This window comes from Euprymna scolopes, chromosome 45, assembly GCF_053919585.1.
Source record: "Euprymna scolopes isolate OS-2025 chromosome 45, ASM5391958v1, whole genome shotgun sequence".
Classification (NCBI taxonomy): Eukaryota; Metazoa; Mollusca; class Cephalopoda; order Sepiida; family Sepiolidae; genus Euprymna; species Euprymna scolopes.
Window position 1 is genome coordinate 2323299 of NC_136526.1, and position 19826 is coordinate 2343124.

The 19826-nt window shown below is 36.1% G+C and overlaps 1 protein-coding gene across 2 annotated transcripts in view; it reads right to left on the reverse strand.

Annotated features, from left to right (window-relative positions):
* The window catches only part of LOC145269129 (uncharacterized), a 127482-nt gene that overhangs the window by 68991 nt on the left and 38665 nt on the right, over positions 1 to 19826 (reverse strand). For both annotated transcript variants that reach the window (XM_080124731.1, XM_080124730.1), the window contains exons 4-6: positions 18668 to 18793; positions 9292 to 9460; positions 1990 to 2115 (exon numbers count right to left, since the gene is read on the reverse strand). In XM_080124731.1, coding sequence (XP_079980857.1) covers positions 1990 to 2115; positions 9292 to 9460; positions 18668 to 18793 — 421 coding nt within the window. The remainder of the gene's footprint in view (positions 1 to 1989; positions 2116 to 9291; positions 9461 to 18667; positions 18794 to 19826) is intronic.

Sequence of the window (19826 nt, forward strand, 5' to 3'; positions counted from 1 at the left end):
AGTAAGTATGAGGATCGAACTCGAACCGTTGAGGCAAAGTTGTGAAAAAAAAAAAAAAAAAAAAATGTGCGACGTTAACCATTGACCCACCGCGATATGCTTATGGAAACACGTTTGAATTTATTTAATTACTTGGATTTAGCAGGTGCTCGTTTTAATGAGTTAATGAGGTCAAGTTTGACTGTGGGACTTCATTTAATGCTGAACGCTTTTTTTCCTCGCCCCCAAGATGTTATAGGAAAAAGACTAACCCACATGCGGCGAGCGACAAATATTGAATAATTATCTTCCTGAAATCGAGCAAATTGAATAGACAGGCGAGCTTCGTTGTTAACTGTGAGATATTACGATTTATATGTGATATAAAAAGTTTTAAAAAGTTGTGAACCGAGCGACTGCTTCTCTGAAAGAAGCCTTTTGTAGACACACACAAAAAGCGAACACACATACACACATACATACAAACACACATACATACACACATACATACATACATACATACATACATACACATACATACATACATACAAACAAACGCACATACATACATTTTCGCTTTTATATTTATAGATTTATTTATTGCGGACTATTATCCTCATCTTTATTAATTATTGTCTCACAACGTTTCGGCCAACTATTCCTCTGGCCTGCATCAGGTGGTAACCACGACAGGATAGGAACTCCGAATCTCCTAACTGCATTCTCAGCAATTACTGTCATCCGTAGTTGTTGTCGTCTCACCACGTTTTGGCTAAGTAAGCCTCTGGCCGGCTTTGGGTAGGATTGAAACCGCTATCTTCAGACAATGCTCATCTGCAATCATAGAAATTCAACGTCTATCCACTGCACCACGGGCCCCGAAGGGTGATCAAGGTTGGATTTTATGGTCTTATGAATGCACGTTTATTTATTATTTGATCTTCCATGGTTGGGTCCGTACCGAATGGTATATATATTATTTAATTGGAATTCATTATTGAGATGAGTATTATTTATATTAATTTATTTATTACGGACTATTATTCTCATCTTTATTAGTTGTTGTTTCACAACGTTTCGGCCAACTATTCCTCTGGCCTTCGTCAGGTGGAGAAAGGTCGTGAAACAACTAAGAAAAGATGAGAATAATAGTTCGCAATAAATTAATCTCACACTTGGTTTTTATGCAGTCCGGTCTAAAGGGTCGATATCGTCAGGTCACGTACAATCAAATCGCTTTTTAAGAACTGAAGTCATGATTACTGCAGCCTATCACCCTCCCTAGTAAGTAACCAGGATATCCAGACACAAAGGTGTTTTTCTTTTTTTTTTTTGGGGGGGGGGGGTCCTCAGGGGTATTTATTTTTTGAGGGGGTTGGTTGGTTGGTTGCTCAATAGCCTTACTATGCCCGCTCTTGACACCCGGGAAACGCCAGGTACCCATGCTAGTCTTCTATCTATACGTATATAGAAGCGAAAATGCGTGCGCGTTTGTGCATTTTTTTCTGTATGTCCGCCAAAGGCTTTTTGCTGGCTGCTTCTCACCTTGCTTGCTTATTCTTATAACTTTTTATATGCTTCATAGATCATAATATCCAACGCTTATGAAACGTAGTCATAAAAACTTTTTATTTCGGCCACTTTACAAAATTCACTGTGAATTCGTTTTTTCTGCTGCTGCTGTGGCGTGACATTTAACCTAGAAAACCACCTTCGTTTTTAAATACTTATTTTCGACTCCTTCTATAGTCCCTGGCTTCGTGGCATCATGGATACGTTATCCGACTATTAACCTCAAGGCTTCGGGTTCGAGCCTACCTCCCTTACAAAATTTTTTTACGCTGTTTTTTTTTTTGTTTTTCTTAGTTAATTTCCATCTACCCCCCCCCCAACCACACATACCTCGAGTTTTAATATTGAAAAAGGGTTATGTCGGGTCTCCCTGTTAGTATCTAACAAGTGATTGCACACCAGGAATCCTACGATTGCTTAGCAAATGAAAATATTCACCATCAAGTTATTCTGGATCGGAGTTCCAGTCATTATGATCCGATTGCGGGCTGGAATATAATGAGCAGCTTTCTGCGTCTTCGTTGGATTCTTGATCTTGTGTCCTTCATCCAGAAAAATATAATCCTGTAGAAGAGAGCAAAAAAAAAAAAAAATGAATAAAACGGGTGTATCATGTTGAACTCAATAATCTGCACGGAATTTCCTCCCTGTTTCCTGCTTCCCTAACTGTACTAACCTGCAGGAATTTAAATGTATTGTGAACAAATCTCAGTGCTCAAAACAAAAAAAATAAATAAAAATAAATAAATAAATAAATAAAATTAACATTTACACATTTGAATGTAACGACTTTTATTCTATAAATAGATAGGCACGCGTACACAAGTTATCCGGAAATAGAAATCTTCTTCCGCTCTAGAAAGACACGGCAATATTCCACTCGGCAAAAAAAAAAAAAAAAAAAAAAAAAACGGATGCCAAACCACTGTGCCAAACAGACGTTAAGTATTAATTTTAAAATTCTTCTTAACTCCTAACAAATGTATTTCATGTCTTGTTTAAATTTGTTTTTTTTTGTTTTTTTTATGTATATTTATTTATTTGTCTCTACTTTTCCTGTTTTGCAAAACTTTTAAGATGAGATTCGTCACCCCCTCCCTGACTACTATTCGGACAGGCAAAAAACTGCTCACTCATGCTATATTCAAGAAAACTAGCGATAAAAAAACAAAAAAGCCGGGAATTATTATCTATTACATTAGATGAAGTTAGGACTTTATTTAATATACTTTACATATACTATTACTATAAACTTGCTTGTATTGAAAATGCTTGCTTCCTTGCTAGCCAATCAAACCATCTAATATAGTTAGTCATACTTTCAATTATATTTGAAACTAAAATGCACAGTGACATTAGCTACGTCGCTAGGACTATTACTGAATAGATACACAATGCTTAGAGCTTCACCAAACTGACTGCATTTAATTAATCCCGACGCGTTATATACTAATAGGTTTTTCTCATTACGGTACAAGTACTCTTGCTGGATTGCTACGTATATCCAATATGTACTTTGCCTCCAAGACGTCTGCCTATGTCTGATTTGCATGTTAAGTTAAAAAATTTTTTTTCTTCTCTTCTCAAACTAAACGTTACTTTGCACTCAAAAACTCTTATAATTAATCCTTACTGTATTCTGTAAGTTTAATCCTCTCCTGAAAACTAACAATCTGCTCTACTCCCCAAGCTGCCACCAACACTAATACAATACACCCGACTAAGATGGGGGTCTTTAGATTTCAGCCCTTAACCTTCGCATGCTGACCGATTGGAAGTCATGATCGTTAAACATCTGTACATTTCTACCCCTTAGGTATGCATTAGTTTATTCTTATCCAGGTGGATACTCACTAACAACAGTCTGTACTTAGATATACAACTATCTATATTACATAGCAATAGCTGCCCCTTCCTTAGCTTTGCAATGTTAAATACAAAAACTGAACCGATACTCTATAATGCAAAATACAATTTTCTGATTTTTAAACGAAAGCTGAAGATATCTTCATTAGAAATGGTAACCTACTTAATACCTACAATCTCCATATATTCGCATCTACTGGAAATATGTCCATATATCTATTTGTTGTACTATACATATTGTATACGACATAGCATATAATTTACTCCCAATTATACCTGTACTGTAATGTACTTCATATTAAAAATGACGTTACTTGTATCTATTAAATATAAAACTTAACCCTCCTGCTATCGAAAATATCTAGAACTTGTACAATTTTTTTCTAGTTAATTCGTAATACCATACCATTCTGCAACGCATCATCCTATTCCTAAGCCAACATAAAAATAAGAAAAGAAAACTTTCTTTTTTTTTTAACCTAAAGAAAAAAAAAAAAACCATGTTAACTCCTTCCAACAGACCTGTTTGCAAATATAGCTGCTTCCACTGCATGAACTCTTACTCAGCCCCTAATCCAGTAACAAATAATGAAATAGCAATGCCCTGTAATCACTTTGAGGAGTATAATTTTTCAGTTGATATATAACCCTTATAAACTAACCTGTTAACATTAACCACCAACGCGGGGGCGCAGAAATACCTGGATTAGGACCCAGTCGCGGGGAAAACCCTCTCGGTGCTGATGGACCCATAGATCTTCCCAGGCCATCCGTCTAGAAGGAAAACTCTGAAGCTAAACCTAAGGGGAGGAAGGCCTCTCCAGTCTTGGATGACCTTTCTAGAATGATGGTGACTCAAACAAATTACTGGTCTGCAAACCTAAGCTGTTTAAGGAGTAGATAGGCACTGTCTATCGCCCGGCTTTCATACTCCTTCGCCTATTAGCTAGACATAGGGAGTTGACAGACATTCAGTGGTCGATCTTGTTTCCTGACTAGGGCAATGAACGCCGTTTTCCCCACTCCCGACATCCTATCCCCTAAACTGGGCACTTGGGAGTGCTTGAATGCCATAATGCCAGTACAAGGAAATTGAGTTGACCATCGTCTGATGGGTTGAGGGTACCGGATAGACAGTTCCTGGCTGCTGTTCCAACTGGTAGTACAGGAGCCCTAATTCTTTGGTAGCGCTTAGAGCGACTGCTCCATCAACAGTTGTATATCAGGTTGTTTGTAGTGCCATGTCGCGCATGGAAAGGGACCCTGCACTCATCCCCAGTGGGCTATCCCGAGGCCACAATCCTAGTAGATGGCAGGACAACTGAGGGTCTGCTTGTGTTGCATGTTTGGTATTCTGCATAACCACTTGTACAGCATGCCTTACCTAAACTGAAACTCTTAAGAAAAAAATGACAGTACAATCAAAAATTGCGCTAAAACCAGGCCCAAACTCAAACAAAACCAACCTGCCTTCTCCCTTGAGGCTTGCATTTACGAACGTCCGTGGGCTTAGAACTAATTTAAATTACGTTGAAGCATTTAACCTAACAAACACCCCGGAAATCTTAGCACTAAGTGAGACTAACCTACACTCCTCCATCCCCTCTAACTACTTTAACATGCCTGGATATCTCCCACTCTGCCGTAAGGACTGACAGACATATGCACGGGCTTGAAGTCTATATTCAAAACACCCTCGCCTTGACTAAAGAAACAAAACTAGAATCTGACGATCAAGCCTTTATGTGCTTTAGACTTAACATGCAACATAACATTAGTTACTTTTATTCTCTCTGCTGCTCTCCCTAGACCCAAGACTGTACCCTAATAAACAAAGTCTCTGACAGCATAGATACAGCACTTTCCCTCAACACTAGCGGTTTGTGTGTTTTAACTCACTTAAGGGTTTTTTTTTTTTTTACTTGAATAAAAAAAAAATGGTGTCAAGTGAAGCCATTTGAATTAAAATTAAACAAAAACATTTAACAAAAAACAAAATTACGTTATTTTTGTTATATTATTTTCAAGTTAAATTCAAGTCTTACCATATTTTTTTTAATTATATTAAATTGTTAGGTGAAAGTACAGAAGAGTTACCAAACATCCTTCCGTCCACATGCTTAGAATGGCTCTCTAAATGAAGCGTTTCAGAAATTTGGGGGATTGTTTTTTTGAGTTGAAGACCCCCCCCCCACACACACATAAAAATTTACCAAAATTCCAGCAATCAACCAATTTTAATGAAATTTTCCATGTTTATTAACAGTGGCATATTATAATATCAATATGTATAAAAATAACATTTTTTGGACAACTTTGTTGTAAAATATGATAATCTATATATATAAAAGCCAAACGTCTGTGTGTATGTATGTATGTTTGTTTGTAACGCTAAAACTTTTGAAAGACGGAACCAAACTTGACAAATTTGGTATCATATCGAAGCCCCATCACCCGGATGACAAATATCGAAATTTCACGTCAAACGGGCCACTAGAAGTTGGTCAACTGATCAGTTACCTTCGAGGGGGGCCCCAAAAAACCTGTCATTATCTATATATATATAAAAGACAAATGTTTATTTGTAACGCTAAAACTTGAGATGAAAGATTCCTCTCCCCTAAGAATAAAACATATGTTCAATATCTGCTTTTGTTTTTTCATTGTTTATACGGTCCCGAGCAACGCCGGGTAGCCCTGCTAGTCTTCTATATATATAAAAGCCAAACGTCTGTGTGTATGTATGTATGTTTGTTTGTAACGCTAAAACTTTTGAAAGACGGAACCAAACTTGACAAATTTGGTATCATATCGAAGCCCCATCACCCGGATGACAAATATCGAAATTTCACGTCAAACGGGCCACTAGAAGTTGGTCAACTGATCAGTTACCTTCGAGGGGGGCCCCCAAAAAACCTGTCATTAACGCTAAAACTTGAGATGAAAGATTCCTCTCCCCTAAGAATAAAACATATGTTCAATATCTGCTTTTGTTTTTTCATTGTTTATACGGTCCCGAGCAACGCCGGGTAGCCCTGCTAGTCTATATATATAAATCTCAAACGTCTGTGTGTATGTATGTTTGTTTGTAACGCTAAAACTTTTGACAGACACAACCAGAGTTGACAAATGTGGTATCATATTGAAGCCCCATCACCCGGATGACAAATATCGAAATTTCACATCAAACGGACCACTAGAAGTTGGTCAACTGATCAGTTATCTTCGAGGGGGCCCCCAAAAAACCTGTCATTATCTATATATATAAAAGCAAATGTTTGTTTGTAACGCTAAAACTTGAGATGAAAGATTCCTCTCCCCTAAGAATAAAACATATGGTCAATATCTGCTTTTGTTTTTTCATTGTTTATACGGTCCCGAGCAACGCCGGGTAGCCCTGCTAGTCTATATATAAAAGTGAAAATGGCTGCGTGTCTGTCTGTCTGTGTACATTTCCCTACCAAATAAGTCTGTCCATTTTCGGTCTACAGACTCGAGATTTGACTTAAGGGGTATTGAAATTTTGGAAAATATTTTTAATCGGTTTTCTACCAGAAATTTGGCTGTCAAGGGGTCAAAGTTCAATGATTTGACCTTTTAAAACTCTACCAAACTCCTTCGCCAATTTTAAGTCTAGACACTTTATATTTCAGATGTAGGTTACGTAGACATGGATAAAACTAACTTTTTAACACGATTTGAGCCCAAAACAATAAATGTCAAGGTGTCAAAATTGGGGTTAAAGTTAAGATTTGACCTCTCAGCCAATTTTTGGTCTAAACATTTGAAATTTTACATAAAGTGTATTCAGACATAGGGCAAGCTTTTTAATCGATTTTTGGCTGAAAATTTGGCTGCCAAGTTCAAAAGATTTGACCTTTGTGGTCTCTAGCAAACTATTCAGCCAATTTTGGGTTTAAACATTTGAAATCTTACATAAAGGGTATTTTATGTAGACATGGAAGCGTTTTAATCAGTTTTTAGGTGAAAATTTGGCTGTCAAGAGGTCAAAGTCGAAAGCTTTACCAAACTCCTCCACCAATTTTGGGTCTAACCACTTGAAATTTTAGATGTAGGTTACCTGGACACAAGTCAAACTTTTTAATATATATATATATATATATATATATATATATACACACACATAAAGTTATGAACAGTACACAGGGCTTGAGCAAAGCTCTACTGAACTGCTAGTTCAAAATATAACTGGAAAAATGTATAGATATACTTATTTCGAAATATTAGCGTGTACCAAAAATCATATTAAAAATAAAAGAAAAGATAGAATTTTAATAAAATTTACTATCTAGAGTCAATGAACTCAAAATGAAACATTGTGTGAACATCTACATATAAAAAGGGAGATAATCTTCTACGACACACTGGCTTGCCACGAATGCCACCTGGAATTTATTAACTCCAAACAGTAAATCTAATATATAAACGGCAGTATGTCTGTCTGTTGGTCTGTCGCCATATTTTCAAACTATCCCCCCCCCCCCCGAAAATCAAAAGTTGCAGTTAGTTTATTTTTAATCGATCTATACGCGTGTTATGTTTGCACAGTGGTAACCTCACCAGCTTTCGATGCTACAGTTTTGGACCTAAATGCTTAAAAAAAAAAAAAATAAATAAATAAATAAAAAAAAAAAATTTTTTTTTTACTTTTGAAATCACGAATAATAATATATACGAAATCTGGACAAATTAAAATATCATATTAAAGTCATATTATATATATATATTTTTTTTAAGCCAAAAACAATGCGGAGGAAGACCGGAAAAGATGAAGTAAAAAAATAAATCGATTCAGAAGTGTGTGTGCATATGTATATATACACACATTATATATATATATATATATATATATATATATATATATATATATATATATACATACACACACACACACACACACTTCCGAATCGATTTATCCACCAATCAGCTGTTATTGAAACCTGTGATAAGATTTACAAAATATTACTGGTCGTAATATTCTATTTATTATCCCATCTAAATAGGAATTGCTCGATATACAGGATAGAGCAAATAAAGCCAATTATAGTGATTCAATGAAATTAAAAAATTTATTCAAATCAAGGATTTTTTTATTATTCAATGTAAGACAAAGAATACTTTTGAAATTTGATCTCCTTATTCTATAGGGGTTCGATGCCTACTATCTCTTCAGTAATACCATGGTCTTTAATAATAAAAAAAAAAATTTGATCTCCTTATTCGATGCCTACCATCTCTTCAGAAGATAAAATACTAGCACATAGATATAACGGTATTCACCCTATTTGCTAAAGTCAGTTAGACATGGAAAATCATAATCAAAAATTGATTAAAATAGAAGTCATATAGCGGGGGGAAATTGAAAAAAAAAAGGATATAAAGGTTTAGTTCCAAATTGCACGGTAAAATAGTTTTTAAGGAGTCAAAAAAGGGTAAAAATAAAAATAAAAAAATCGTTAAACATTTTGTACATTCATTTTATTTAAAAAAAAATTTTTTTTAATCAATTCATATGCATGTCATGTTTGTACAGTGGTAACGTCACCAGCTTTGGATGCTAGAGTTCTGCTTTTGGTTTCGATTCTAGCACTTTTGTGTTGCGTGTTGTTTGATCTGCTTAAACATCAAGACGAGGTTTGCCGCCTTCCGAGCCAGAATTCAACAAGTTATCGTCGAAGAATGGAGAACCGTCCGGAGAAAAGCCACACTTAATTCCAGGTATGCATTCACTCCTTAAAAGACTTCCAAGTAAATATACACATTGTGTATATTTATAGTAGGATGCCCCATCTCCCATAATAAAAATTTAGTTACCAGTGTAAAATATAGGTGTTGATAGGGCTGCATACTTACCCAAACAAACTCTCGCCCATCTGGACCTTTCGACAGCTCCTCGTAATTTGTAACGATTAGTCCGTATGTGGTCAGCAAGATACCTCCGGTTCGTTGAAGTTTACGCAAGATTTTAATACGTGCTGCTCTAGACTTTCCATGAAAAAGTGAGAAGTTCAAATTTGGAGCCCTAAAAAAATAAAATAAAAACAAAATAACTAACAAAACAAAATAAATAACTAAAAAAAAAAAATAAATAAAAAAATAAAATAACTAAAAATATAAATTATAGGTATTTTGTCCTTTTCTTCCCGAGATTTTCATGGATGGCTATGCCCTTGAAGAGAAATAAACTAAAACTTCTTACTCTTGAAGACCTCATCAGTTTGCTCTATATTTAAGAATTCAGGTGATAAGTCATCTCCCTCTCAATACAGACCTATAAGTCTCCTGTGTGTTATGAGTAAGTTGCTGGAATCCATATTAAATAGAGAAATAGTCAACCACCTCAGCAGGAATAACCTTCTTAGTGACACACAATATGGTTTCCGCTCTGCAAGATTTACCGCAGATGTGCTGACGGTTATATCCCACACGTGAATCTCTTGACAAAGGCTTCCTCTCTAGGGCAATTGCTCTTGACATATCAAAGGCCTTCGACAAGGTATGGCATAAGGGTCTAGTTCACAAGATTTCCAGCTACGGTGTAAATGGAAATGTTTTCTCAATCATTAAATCATTTCTCTCCGATAGGCTCATAAGAGTAGTGGTAGATGGACAAAAATCGGAGGCCTGCAATATAAATGCTGGAGTCCCTCAGGGGTCAATCCTGGGCCCAACTCTCTTCCTGATCTACATCAATGACCTCCCTAAACACATACTTAAATCATTCGTTGACATCTATGCTGATGACACGACCATCTACGGCAACACATCAAAGGCTGTAAATGACAAAGTTCTCTCTGATTCTCTCTCCTCTGATCTCGAGCGCATGGTTCAGTGGGGGAAGACGTGGCTGGTTACCTTTAATGCATCCAAAACCAAACTCCTATCCTTACATCATCAACGCTCTGATCCCCATCTGGCATCGATTGTGATGGATGGCTCTCGTCTGGGTGAGGCCCCGTGTTTTGACAAGCTTCTGGGTTTGACCTTTACTCCTGATCTGAAATGGAACACGTACCTCAAGTCTGTTGCCAAGGTCGCTGGAAAGATGGTGGGATCCTTCTACCGCTCCAGAAGATATCTCACTACGGATGCAATTCTCTATCTATATAAAAGCCAAGTACGTCCAAGGATGGAATACTGTTGCCATATCTGGGCAGGAGTTGCTAAAAACAGCCTATCCTGCCTTGACAGAGTACAAAATAGACTTCGTGGCTTAGTGGGGGATGCCCTTTTCTCTACCCTGCAACCTCTCTCCCACAGAAGAGACGTTGCGAGCCTGTCCTTGTTTTATCGTTATTTCCATGGCAGATGCTCGTCTGAACTCCAATCTCTGGTCCCCCCTCGCCAATCTTTCACGAAAAACACTCGTCTAGCTGAATCCACTGTGAAAAATTTCCCCCACTCTATATCTGTGCCTAAATCAAAATGCAGATTCCATGAACAAAGCTTCTTTCTTAGAACTGCACGCCTGTGGAACTCTGTTCTGTCTGCCTGCTTCCCTCCGGACTACAACTTGGTTGTCTTCAAGTCCAATGTTAACAAATTCCTAATGAACCGCCCCCTTAAGTAAACATTTCAGCAAATCTCCTCACTAACGTAATGTACTTGCAATAACCCTTATCCCTGAGTGGCTTCCGGGCCTTGATAAGTGGTGATCACTGTGTAAAAAAAAAACTCATCAAATCTTTTTTGGAATTTATATATTAGATTCGTTATTCTTTTTGCCTCCACAAATCGACAATCAGACCGTAGTTGCCATATTTGGTTCAGTGAATCTGTCCATGACAATTAATTTCATAACTTAATAGCGTGTGTATATATATATATATATATATATTATATATACATACAAAAAAAAAAAAAAAAAAAATTGACATTGAGACCATTGCCAGGACCGCTCCGAAAAAGGTAGGCTCTCTCTACCGTGCTAGAAAGCTACTAACGCCCGAAAGTATCCTGTATCTCTATAAGGCCACCATTTGCCTAGTAATGTCATATTTGGGCTGGTGTATCTGCTACTAGTCTCTCACTCCTTGACAAGGTTCAAAAGAGAGTCGCTAACCTAATAGGTCCTGAACTGTCATCTAAGCTTCAGCCTCTGTTCCATTGACGAAATGTTGCATCCCTCTGCCTGTTTTACAAGTATTTTAATGGTGGATGCTCTGATGAACTGCAAGCACTTGTACCCCCCCCCCTCAACGTAAATACTCCCGACAAACAGCAAAATCTCACCACTTCACAGTAGAGATCCCTAGATGTAAGAGAGCCTTCTACTCCAGTAGTTTCTCCCCCAGAACTGCTAGACTTTGGAATTCCCTTCCGGGTTCCTGCTTCACCAACTGTACTGACATGCAGAAGTTCAAGAGTTACATGAACCGACATCTTGCTGCCCAACTCCCCACATAGTACCCCTGTAGCTTATGTCCCTGATAGTAGCCCCCTACATCAAAGTGGCAATGTGCCTTGTTTGGGGTGAAAATGTAATAAAAATTATATATATAATTTTTATTACATTAAGTTGAAAAGCTACAATAAACATCCATATGAAGGCTTTGACGTTAGTTGCTGATTTCAAAAGGCGAAAAATTAAAAGATACATCTGCCTTACTTTTAATGCTAGGTTTATTTATGGTGTATTTTACATATATTAAAAACCCTTCCCAATACTTTGCTGATGAGGAAACTTTGTTCTTTTAAAAAAACACTATATGTAAAAATTATTGTCCGTAACTTGATGTCTACCACAATAAAAACACTGTTTTCCGAAACGATCGTACAAATAATTGATTTTGTTGTTGTTCCTTCTTATGAAACGGATTTTTAATTTAATTCTAATTTGAATTTTAAATTTTAAATTATCAATCAAATTACTAAATATTAAATTAGCTCTAGGATATTTACCTATCGAGCTTATTATATATCTAAATTACAACGAGCACTTTTTCTTTCCTGTATTTTAATTAAACTAGTAATTTCACTATTACATTAAAATACACTCTGCTCTTTAGACTATTGTTCTAATCTCCTTTAATTTATATATATATATATATATATATATATATAATGGCAGCATATGTGTGTGTGTGTGTGTGTGTGTGTGTCCATGGCTCAATGGTACTGATGGCTCTTCAGTATTTATTATTTAAAATTATTTTAGTACCCCACAACATAACAAGACCCTTAAATGGCACACAAAAATATAACAATATTACGTTGAGATTTGGCTTTCAATTGCAGCAAGTCTGTCAGCTTGTGGTTGGGTGCCTGGAGCAGTAACAATAGGCTTCCGGACATATTCAGCTGGACCAATGGCCTGGTCTGTATTCTTGGTGTCTGGTTTGAACTGGGTGTACAGCTGAATAAAAACTGGTCGGAAGTACAGACAAAGGTCAAATCGTCGGTAGAGAATTGGATTCGAAGGAAATTGTTGAAGGGTCGAGCCAAGGCATGCGTCACTTATATCTTCCGGCTCATCCTTTACCAGATGTCTGTACTATCCTTTCTTGCGAAACACCTCCAAGCTTTCACAGAGCTTCTGTCTTGGCTTTTGTGGGAGAACGGAAACAATAATGCAGCTTAACAGAAAAATACGGTTATAAAAAGTAAAACGTATATATATATATATATATATATATATATATATGATGGCAGCATATATATGTGTGCGTGTGTGTATGTGTGTATGTGTGTGTGTGTATGTGTGTGTGTATGTGTGTGTGTGTGTGTGTGTGTCCATGGCTCAATGGTACTGATGGCTCTTCAGTATTTATTATTTAAAATTATTTTAGTACCCCACAACATAACAAGACCCTTAAATGGCACACAAAAATATAACAATATTACGTTGAGATTTGGCTTTCAAGCGCACTTGATGTGTATTTTATTTTATTGTAAATATGTTTTGCTTTTTGGCACACAAGTTCCTCACCGATATTGACTCCACCTAACGCCAATTGCTTTATGTAAATAAAAGTTAACTTTTCTGCTTCCTCTAATAACTGTGGCCTTTGTTTAGTAATCGTAGTCGCACCTTTAGCTACATCACTGTTAACAATCTTGGCCTTTTGGACCTTAAACGCTGGGGATTTATTAGTTAGTTTAAGATCCATAGAGTGAATGAGGTATTTTGGTAAATGTTGCCAGTCAAGAGTAAGTCTCCAAAGTCTACATTTATTACTTTTTAATCACAAAAATATAACAATATTACGTTGCGATTTGGCTTTTAAGCGCACTTGATGTGTATTTTATTTAGATAGATGGATGGATAGATAGATAGATAGAAGCATGAAGATAGATAAATGGGTAGATAGAAACATATGTAGATAGATATGTGTACATAAAGAGAAGATAGATAGATAGATAGATAGAGAGATAGATAGATAGATAGAAGCATGAAGATAGATAAATGGGTAGATAGAAACATGTAGATAGATACGTGTACATAAAGAGAAGATAGATAGATAGATAGATAGATAGATAGATAGATATGCACACAGATCTTAATAGATTTAGTTAGATGTACTAAGGTAGCAAGTTACGATCAGGTTGATATATAAAAAGCTATAGCAAACATCTATATGAGTACTTTAACCATAGTTCCTGATTTCAAAAGGCAAAAAATTAAAAGATACATCTGCCTTACTTTAATGCTAGGTTTATTTATGGTGTCTTTATATTTAATATAAACCCTTCACAATATTTGCTGACGAGGAAACCTTGTTTATTAAAAAACTATATGTAATAATTATTGTCCGTAACTTGATGTCTACCACAATAAAAACACTGTTTTCCGAAACGATCGTACAAATAATTGATTTTGTTGTTGTTCCTTCTTATGAAACGGATTTTTAATTTAATTCTAATTTGAATTTTAAATTATCAATCACATTACTGAATATATATATATATATATATATATTATACCAAAGTCCTAAAGAAATATTACCTGCGTTTGAAGTGTTACATATATTTGAAATTAAGAATTATGTATATAAACAAATAAGTTTGGTAGGCTAAACAAACGCAAGTTTTTTTGTTTTTTTTTCATTTTGATATTAACAAATTTTAATATTACCTGCGTTTGTTTTCAGCCTTCCAAACGTATTCAGTTATATACGTAATTCTTAAGTTTAAAATATATGCATATAAGCATGTAATATTTCTTTGATTCATTTTGCACTGTTAATGCAACACCTTGCTGATTACGTTTTTTTTTTTTTTTACACAGTGATCACCTCTTATCAAGGCCTGGAAGCCACTCAGGGATAAGGGTTATTGCAAGTACATTAAGTTAGTGAGGAGATTTGCTGAAGTGTTTACCCATGGGGGCGGTCCATCAGGAATTTGTTAACATTGGACTTGAAGACATCCAAATTGTAGTCCGGAGGGAAGCAGGTAGACGGAACAGAGTTCCACAGGCGTGCAGTTCTAAGAAAGAAGCTTTGTTCATGGAATCTACGTTTTGATTTAGGCACAGATAAAGAGCGAGGAAAATTGTTGACAGTAGTTTTAGCTAGACGGGTGTTTTTCGTGGAAGATTGCCAAGGGGGGACCAGAGATTGGAGTTCAGACGAGCACTTGCCATGGAAATAACGATAAAACAAGGATAGGCTCGCAACGTCTCTTCTGTGGGAGAGAGGTTGCAGGGTAGAGAAAAGGGCATCCCCCACTAAGCCACGAAGTCTATTTTGTACTCTGTCAAGGCAGGTTTTTTGAAAATCATACCGTTATCAGACCTATGGACTAACACTTTCACTCGCAGAATTACACCATACTGACTAGAAAAAAAAAAAAAAACAGACTTGCATTGACAAGGATGTATATCATCAAAATATCTCAATTAAATTTGTTTATAAAAAAAATAAAAATAAAATAAAAAAATGTGGTGTTTTTTTTAGCCTTCAAAGTGTATTCAGTTATATACGTAATTCTACAATAATAAACATGGCATAATTATGTTGACATACCGGATCCTGTTGGGTCACCAAAGTTAAACAATATTAAACCTGGTCAGTACTAAATGGGTGACCATTTGGTTGTTTTACGGCATATCAACCCTTTTTAAGTTATTTAATGCCAAATCCAGTTATATTGAAGAAAAATTTTTTAATAGAATATTTATTTTTTCCAAGTTGGTTTCTATTTAACCCATAGTTGGGACCCTAACAGGTACTACAACTCCGAATCAGAGCGGACCTGGGAGCAATGGCAATTAAAGGGTGGCTCCACACTCTCCAAAGCCCACAAGCTGGGGCCTCACCATCGGATATAGTTTAAGGTCATATCCAGGACCGTGACCATTTGGGACTTCCAGGTGCTGTATGTGCTCTCCGCTTATCTCAGCATTATTTCCAGTCGTTCTGGATTTCTTCTTGCCACTGGACAAACAGTGCCGATTCAGGAGAGGTGTGGTTGGAAATTGCGCAACCCTTGCCTCACAATTACATGCGCAGCTGCCCTGCATGGGGTATCATTTGTCTTTCGAGGCATATATAATAAAGTTGTATTCCTGTTTGTTTATTTACCAATGCCATCATATATGACGTCTCCAATTTTGACCTGCCAACGCCGGGTATATACAGCTACAATATATATAATTTGTAGTAGAATGGGGTAAAAAAATGGATGGTAACGTTCAATGCTGCCAAGACAAAGTTTGTTTCTTTTAATAATTACATAAAACCTTACCAGCCATCAATAACTATGGCTCGAGATACTTTACCTGAGAGCACTTCGTTCAAACTCCTTGGCTTAACATTCACAGGAAACACGAATAGACACATCGAGATTATTGCTAACGCTGCTGCAAAGAAAGTGGGCTCTTTCTATCGTGCTAGAAAGTTACTTATGCCTGAAAGTATCCTGTAACTCTACAAAGCCCCCATTCGCCCATGTATGGATGACTTGTCACATTTGGGCTGATGCATCTGCTACTAGTCTCTTGCTCCTGGACAGGATCAAAAAGAGAGTCGCCAACCTAATAGGTCCCGAACTGTCATCCAAGATTCAACCTCTGTTCACCGACGAAATGTTGCATCCCTCTGCCTGTTTTACAAGTATTTTAATGGTGGATGCTCTGACGAACTACAAGCCCTTGTACCCCCCCTCGACGTAAATACCTTGACAAACCTGACAAGCAGCTAAATCTCACCCCTTCACGGTAGAGATCCCTAGATGTAAGAGAGCTTTCTACTTCAGTAGTTTCTCCCCCAGAACTGCTAGAATTTGGAACTTCCTTCCGGGTCCCTGCTTCCCCAACTGCACTGACATGCAGAAGTTCAAGTGTAACGTGAACCGACATCTTGCTGCCCAAATCCCTGTAGCTTATGTCCCTGATAGTAGCCCCCTACATCAAAGTGGCAATGTGCCTTGTTTGGGGTGAAAATGTAATAAAAATAAGCAAAAATAAAAATAAAAAATTTTAAACAAAATATCGGAAAAGAAAATTTGAGTTATTCCCATGTCGGTCGACATTATAACGTTATGGAACAAACGAATGAAACAAAAAAAAAAAAAAAAAAAAAAAAAAAAAAAAAAAAAAAAAAAAAAAAAAAATCGGCATTTTTTCTTTAACAAAAGTTTTTAATCACGTTACTTTCAGTACAATTTTTTTTTTTTTTTTTTTTTTTACATAGGAGCGACCACTTATTAAAGCCCGGGGGCCACTCGAGGATAAGGGTTATAGAGTGTACAGTAGTCAATGGGATAATATTGTAGCAGTCGTTAGTAGTGTAAATTTGGTAAATTGGATTAATTAAGGGGGCGGTTATCAAGAATTTGTTTATGTTGGACTTGAAGACAATTAAGTTGTAGTCAGGTGGGAAACAGGCAAACGGAAGAGAGTTCCACAGGCGTGCAGTTCTAAGAAAGAAGCTTTGTTCATGGAATCTACGTTTTGATTTAGGCACAGATAAAGAGTGGGGAAAATTGTTGACAGTAGTTTTAGCTAGACGGGTGTTTTTCGTGGAAGATTGCCGGGGGGGGACCAGAGATTGGAGTTCAGACGAGCACTTGCCATGGGAATAACGATAAAACAAGGATAGGCTCACAACATCTCTTCTGTGGGAGAGAGGTTGCAGGGAAGAGAAAAGAGCATCCTCCACTAAGCTATGAAGTCTTTTGTATATTGTCAAGGCAGGATAGGCTGTTTTTAGCAACTCCTGCCCAGATGTGGCGGCAGTGTGCCATCCTTGGACGTAATTGGCTTTTATATAGATAGAGAATTGCATCAGCAGTGCGATATCTTCTGGAGCGGTAGAAGGATCCTACCATTTTTCCAGTGACCTTGGCAACAGACTTAATATACATGTTCCATTTCAGGTTAGGAGTAAAGGTTAATACTAGAAGCTTGTCAAAACATGGAGCCTCCCCAAGACGAGAGCCATCCATTTCAATTGATGCCAGGCAGGGATCGGAGCATTGATGATGTAAAGATAGGAGCTTAGTTTTAGATGCATTAAAAGGTAACCAGCCACCTCTCCCCCATTGTACCACGCACTCAAGATCAGAGGAGAGAGAATCAGAGAGAACTTTGTCATTTACGGCCTTTGATGTGTGTCCATAGATGGTAGTATCGTCAGCATAAATGTCAACGAATGATCTAAGTATGTGTTTTGGGAGATTTGTAGATCAGGAAGAGAGTTGGACCCAGGATTGACCCCTGAGGGACTCCAGCATTAATACTGTGCGCTTCTGATTTCTGTCCATCAACCACTACTCTTATGAGCCTATCAGAGAGAAATGATTTAATAATTGAAAAGACATTTCCAGCGATACCGTGTGGAGTAGACCTTTGATATGTCAAGAGCAATTGCCCTAGAAAGGAAGCCTTTGTCGAGAGATTCACTAATCCTATGAGACATAAGCGTTGCCACGAGATCCAGTTGCCACATGTTTATTTTACCTGGCCTCGTTTCTCCGACCGCATACTGGCCCATTCTCGTCCTCGATTTGACACGTCCATTTTCTTTGATGCTCACTTTACTTCTTTTCCGAGCACATGGTATATTTTTCTCTCCTTTATTCCTTTCTTGCACAAACTTCCTAATTTGCATATCCGCTTTTTTTTTTTCAGCTAATGCTAATTTCTTTGCAATAAGCCAGCTATCCTTTGCTGCTGCTGATACTTTACCAGGTGCTTATATGCACTGTTACAGACATTTGTGTGTGTGGGGGGGGGGGGGAATAAGGAGAGTTAAAAAAAAGAAAGAAAAAATATATAAAAACTTACCAGCGTTCTATTTCACTTTGCCAAGGTAACACAAGAGCGCTCGGCAAGACGATAATTACATGTTCGAGCTCATTCACTTCAAACATCTTACATAAATAGCCAATCACTTGCAGGGTTTTGCCAAGACTAGGTAGAAAGGATAAAAAGAAGCAAGTATTAAAAAAATACATAAATAAAATGAAAATAAAACTAAAAAACAAAAAATATTTTTCTTAGAAAGGTACATTATACAATTTTTTTTTAACAAAAAAAAAAAAAAAAAAAAGAAAAGAAAAAAAAGAAAAGAAAGAAAAGAAAGAAAAGAAAAGAAAGAAAAAAAGAAAAAGAAAAAAGAAAGAAAAAGAAAAAGGAAAAGAAAAAGGAAAAGAAAAAGGAAAAGAAAAAGGAAAAGAAAAAGAAAAAAAGAAAAAAAGAAAAAGGAAAAAGAAAAAGAAAAAGGAAAAAGAAAAAGGAAAAAGGAAAAAGAAAAAGAAAAAAGAAAAGGAAAAAAAAGAAAAGGAAAAAAAAGAAAAGGAAAAGAAAAAAGAAAAGGAAAAGAAAAAAGAAAAGGAAAAGAAAAAAAGAAAAAGGAAAAGAAAAAAAGAAAAAGGAAAAGAAAAAAAGAAAAAGGAAAAGAAAAAAAGAAAAAGGAAAAGAAAAAAAGAAAAAGGAAAAGAAAAAAAGAAAAAGGAAAAATGAAAAAAGAAAATGTAAAAAAAAGAAAAAATGAAAAAAGAAAAAGAAAAAAAAGGAAAAAAGGAAAAAAGAAATAAAATGGGAAAAAATGGAAAAAAATGGGGAAAAAAAGAAAAAAATGGGGGAAAAAAAGAAAAAAATTGAAAAAAAAGGGAAAAAAGAAAAAAAATGGAAAAAAAGAAAAAAAAGATTAAAAATAAACTCCTAGGTTGACCAGAAGGTTCTTGTGGAATTTTTTTTTTATTGATTTCAAATGATTTATTTTCAAATAAGTTTTCATTAGAATACCTTTACTTTATATATCATTTTCACTTAGATAATATAGTTAACATTTTAATTTATTATTTTTTTTTTATACAAATTTTTCTTTCTTTTTTATATGAAGCAGGGGATTTTGGACAAGATTGGTTGGTTGTTTTTGTTTTACGGCATATCAACCGTTTTCGGGTTATTTAATGCCGAATCCAAAGATTTTGAAGAAAAA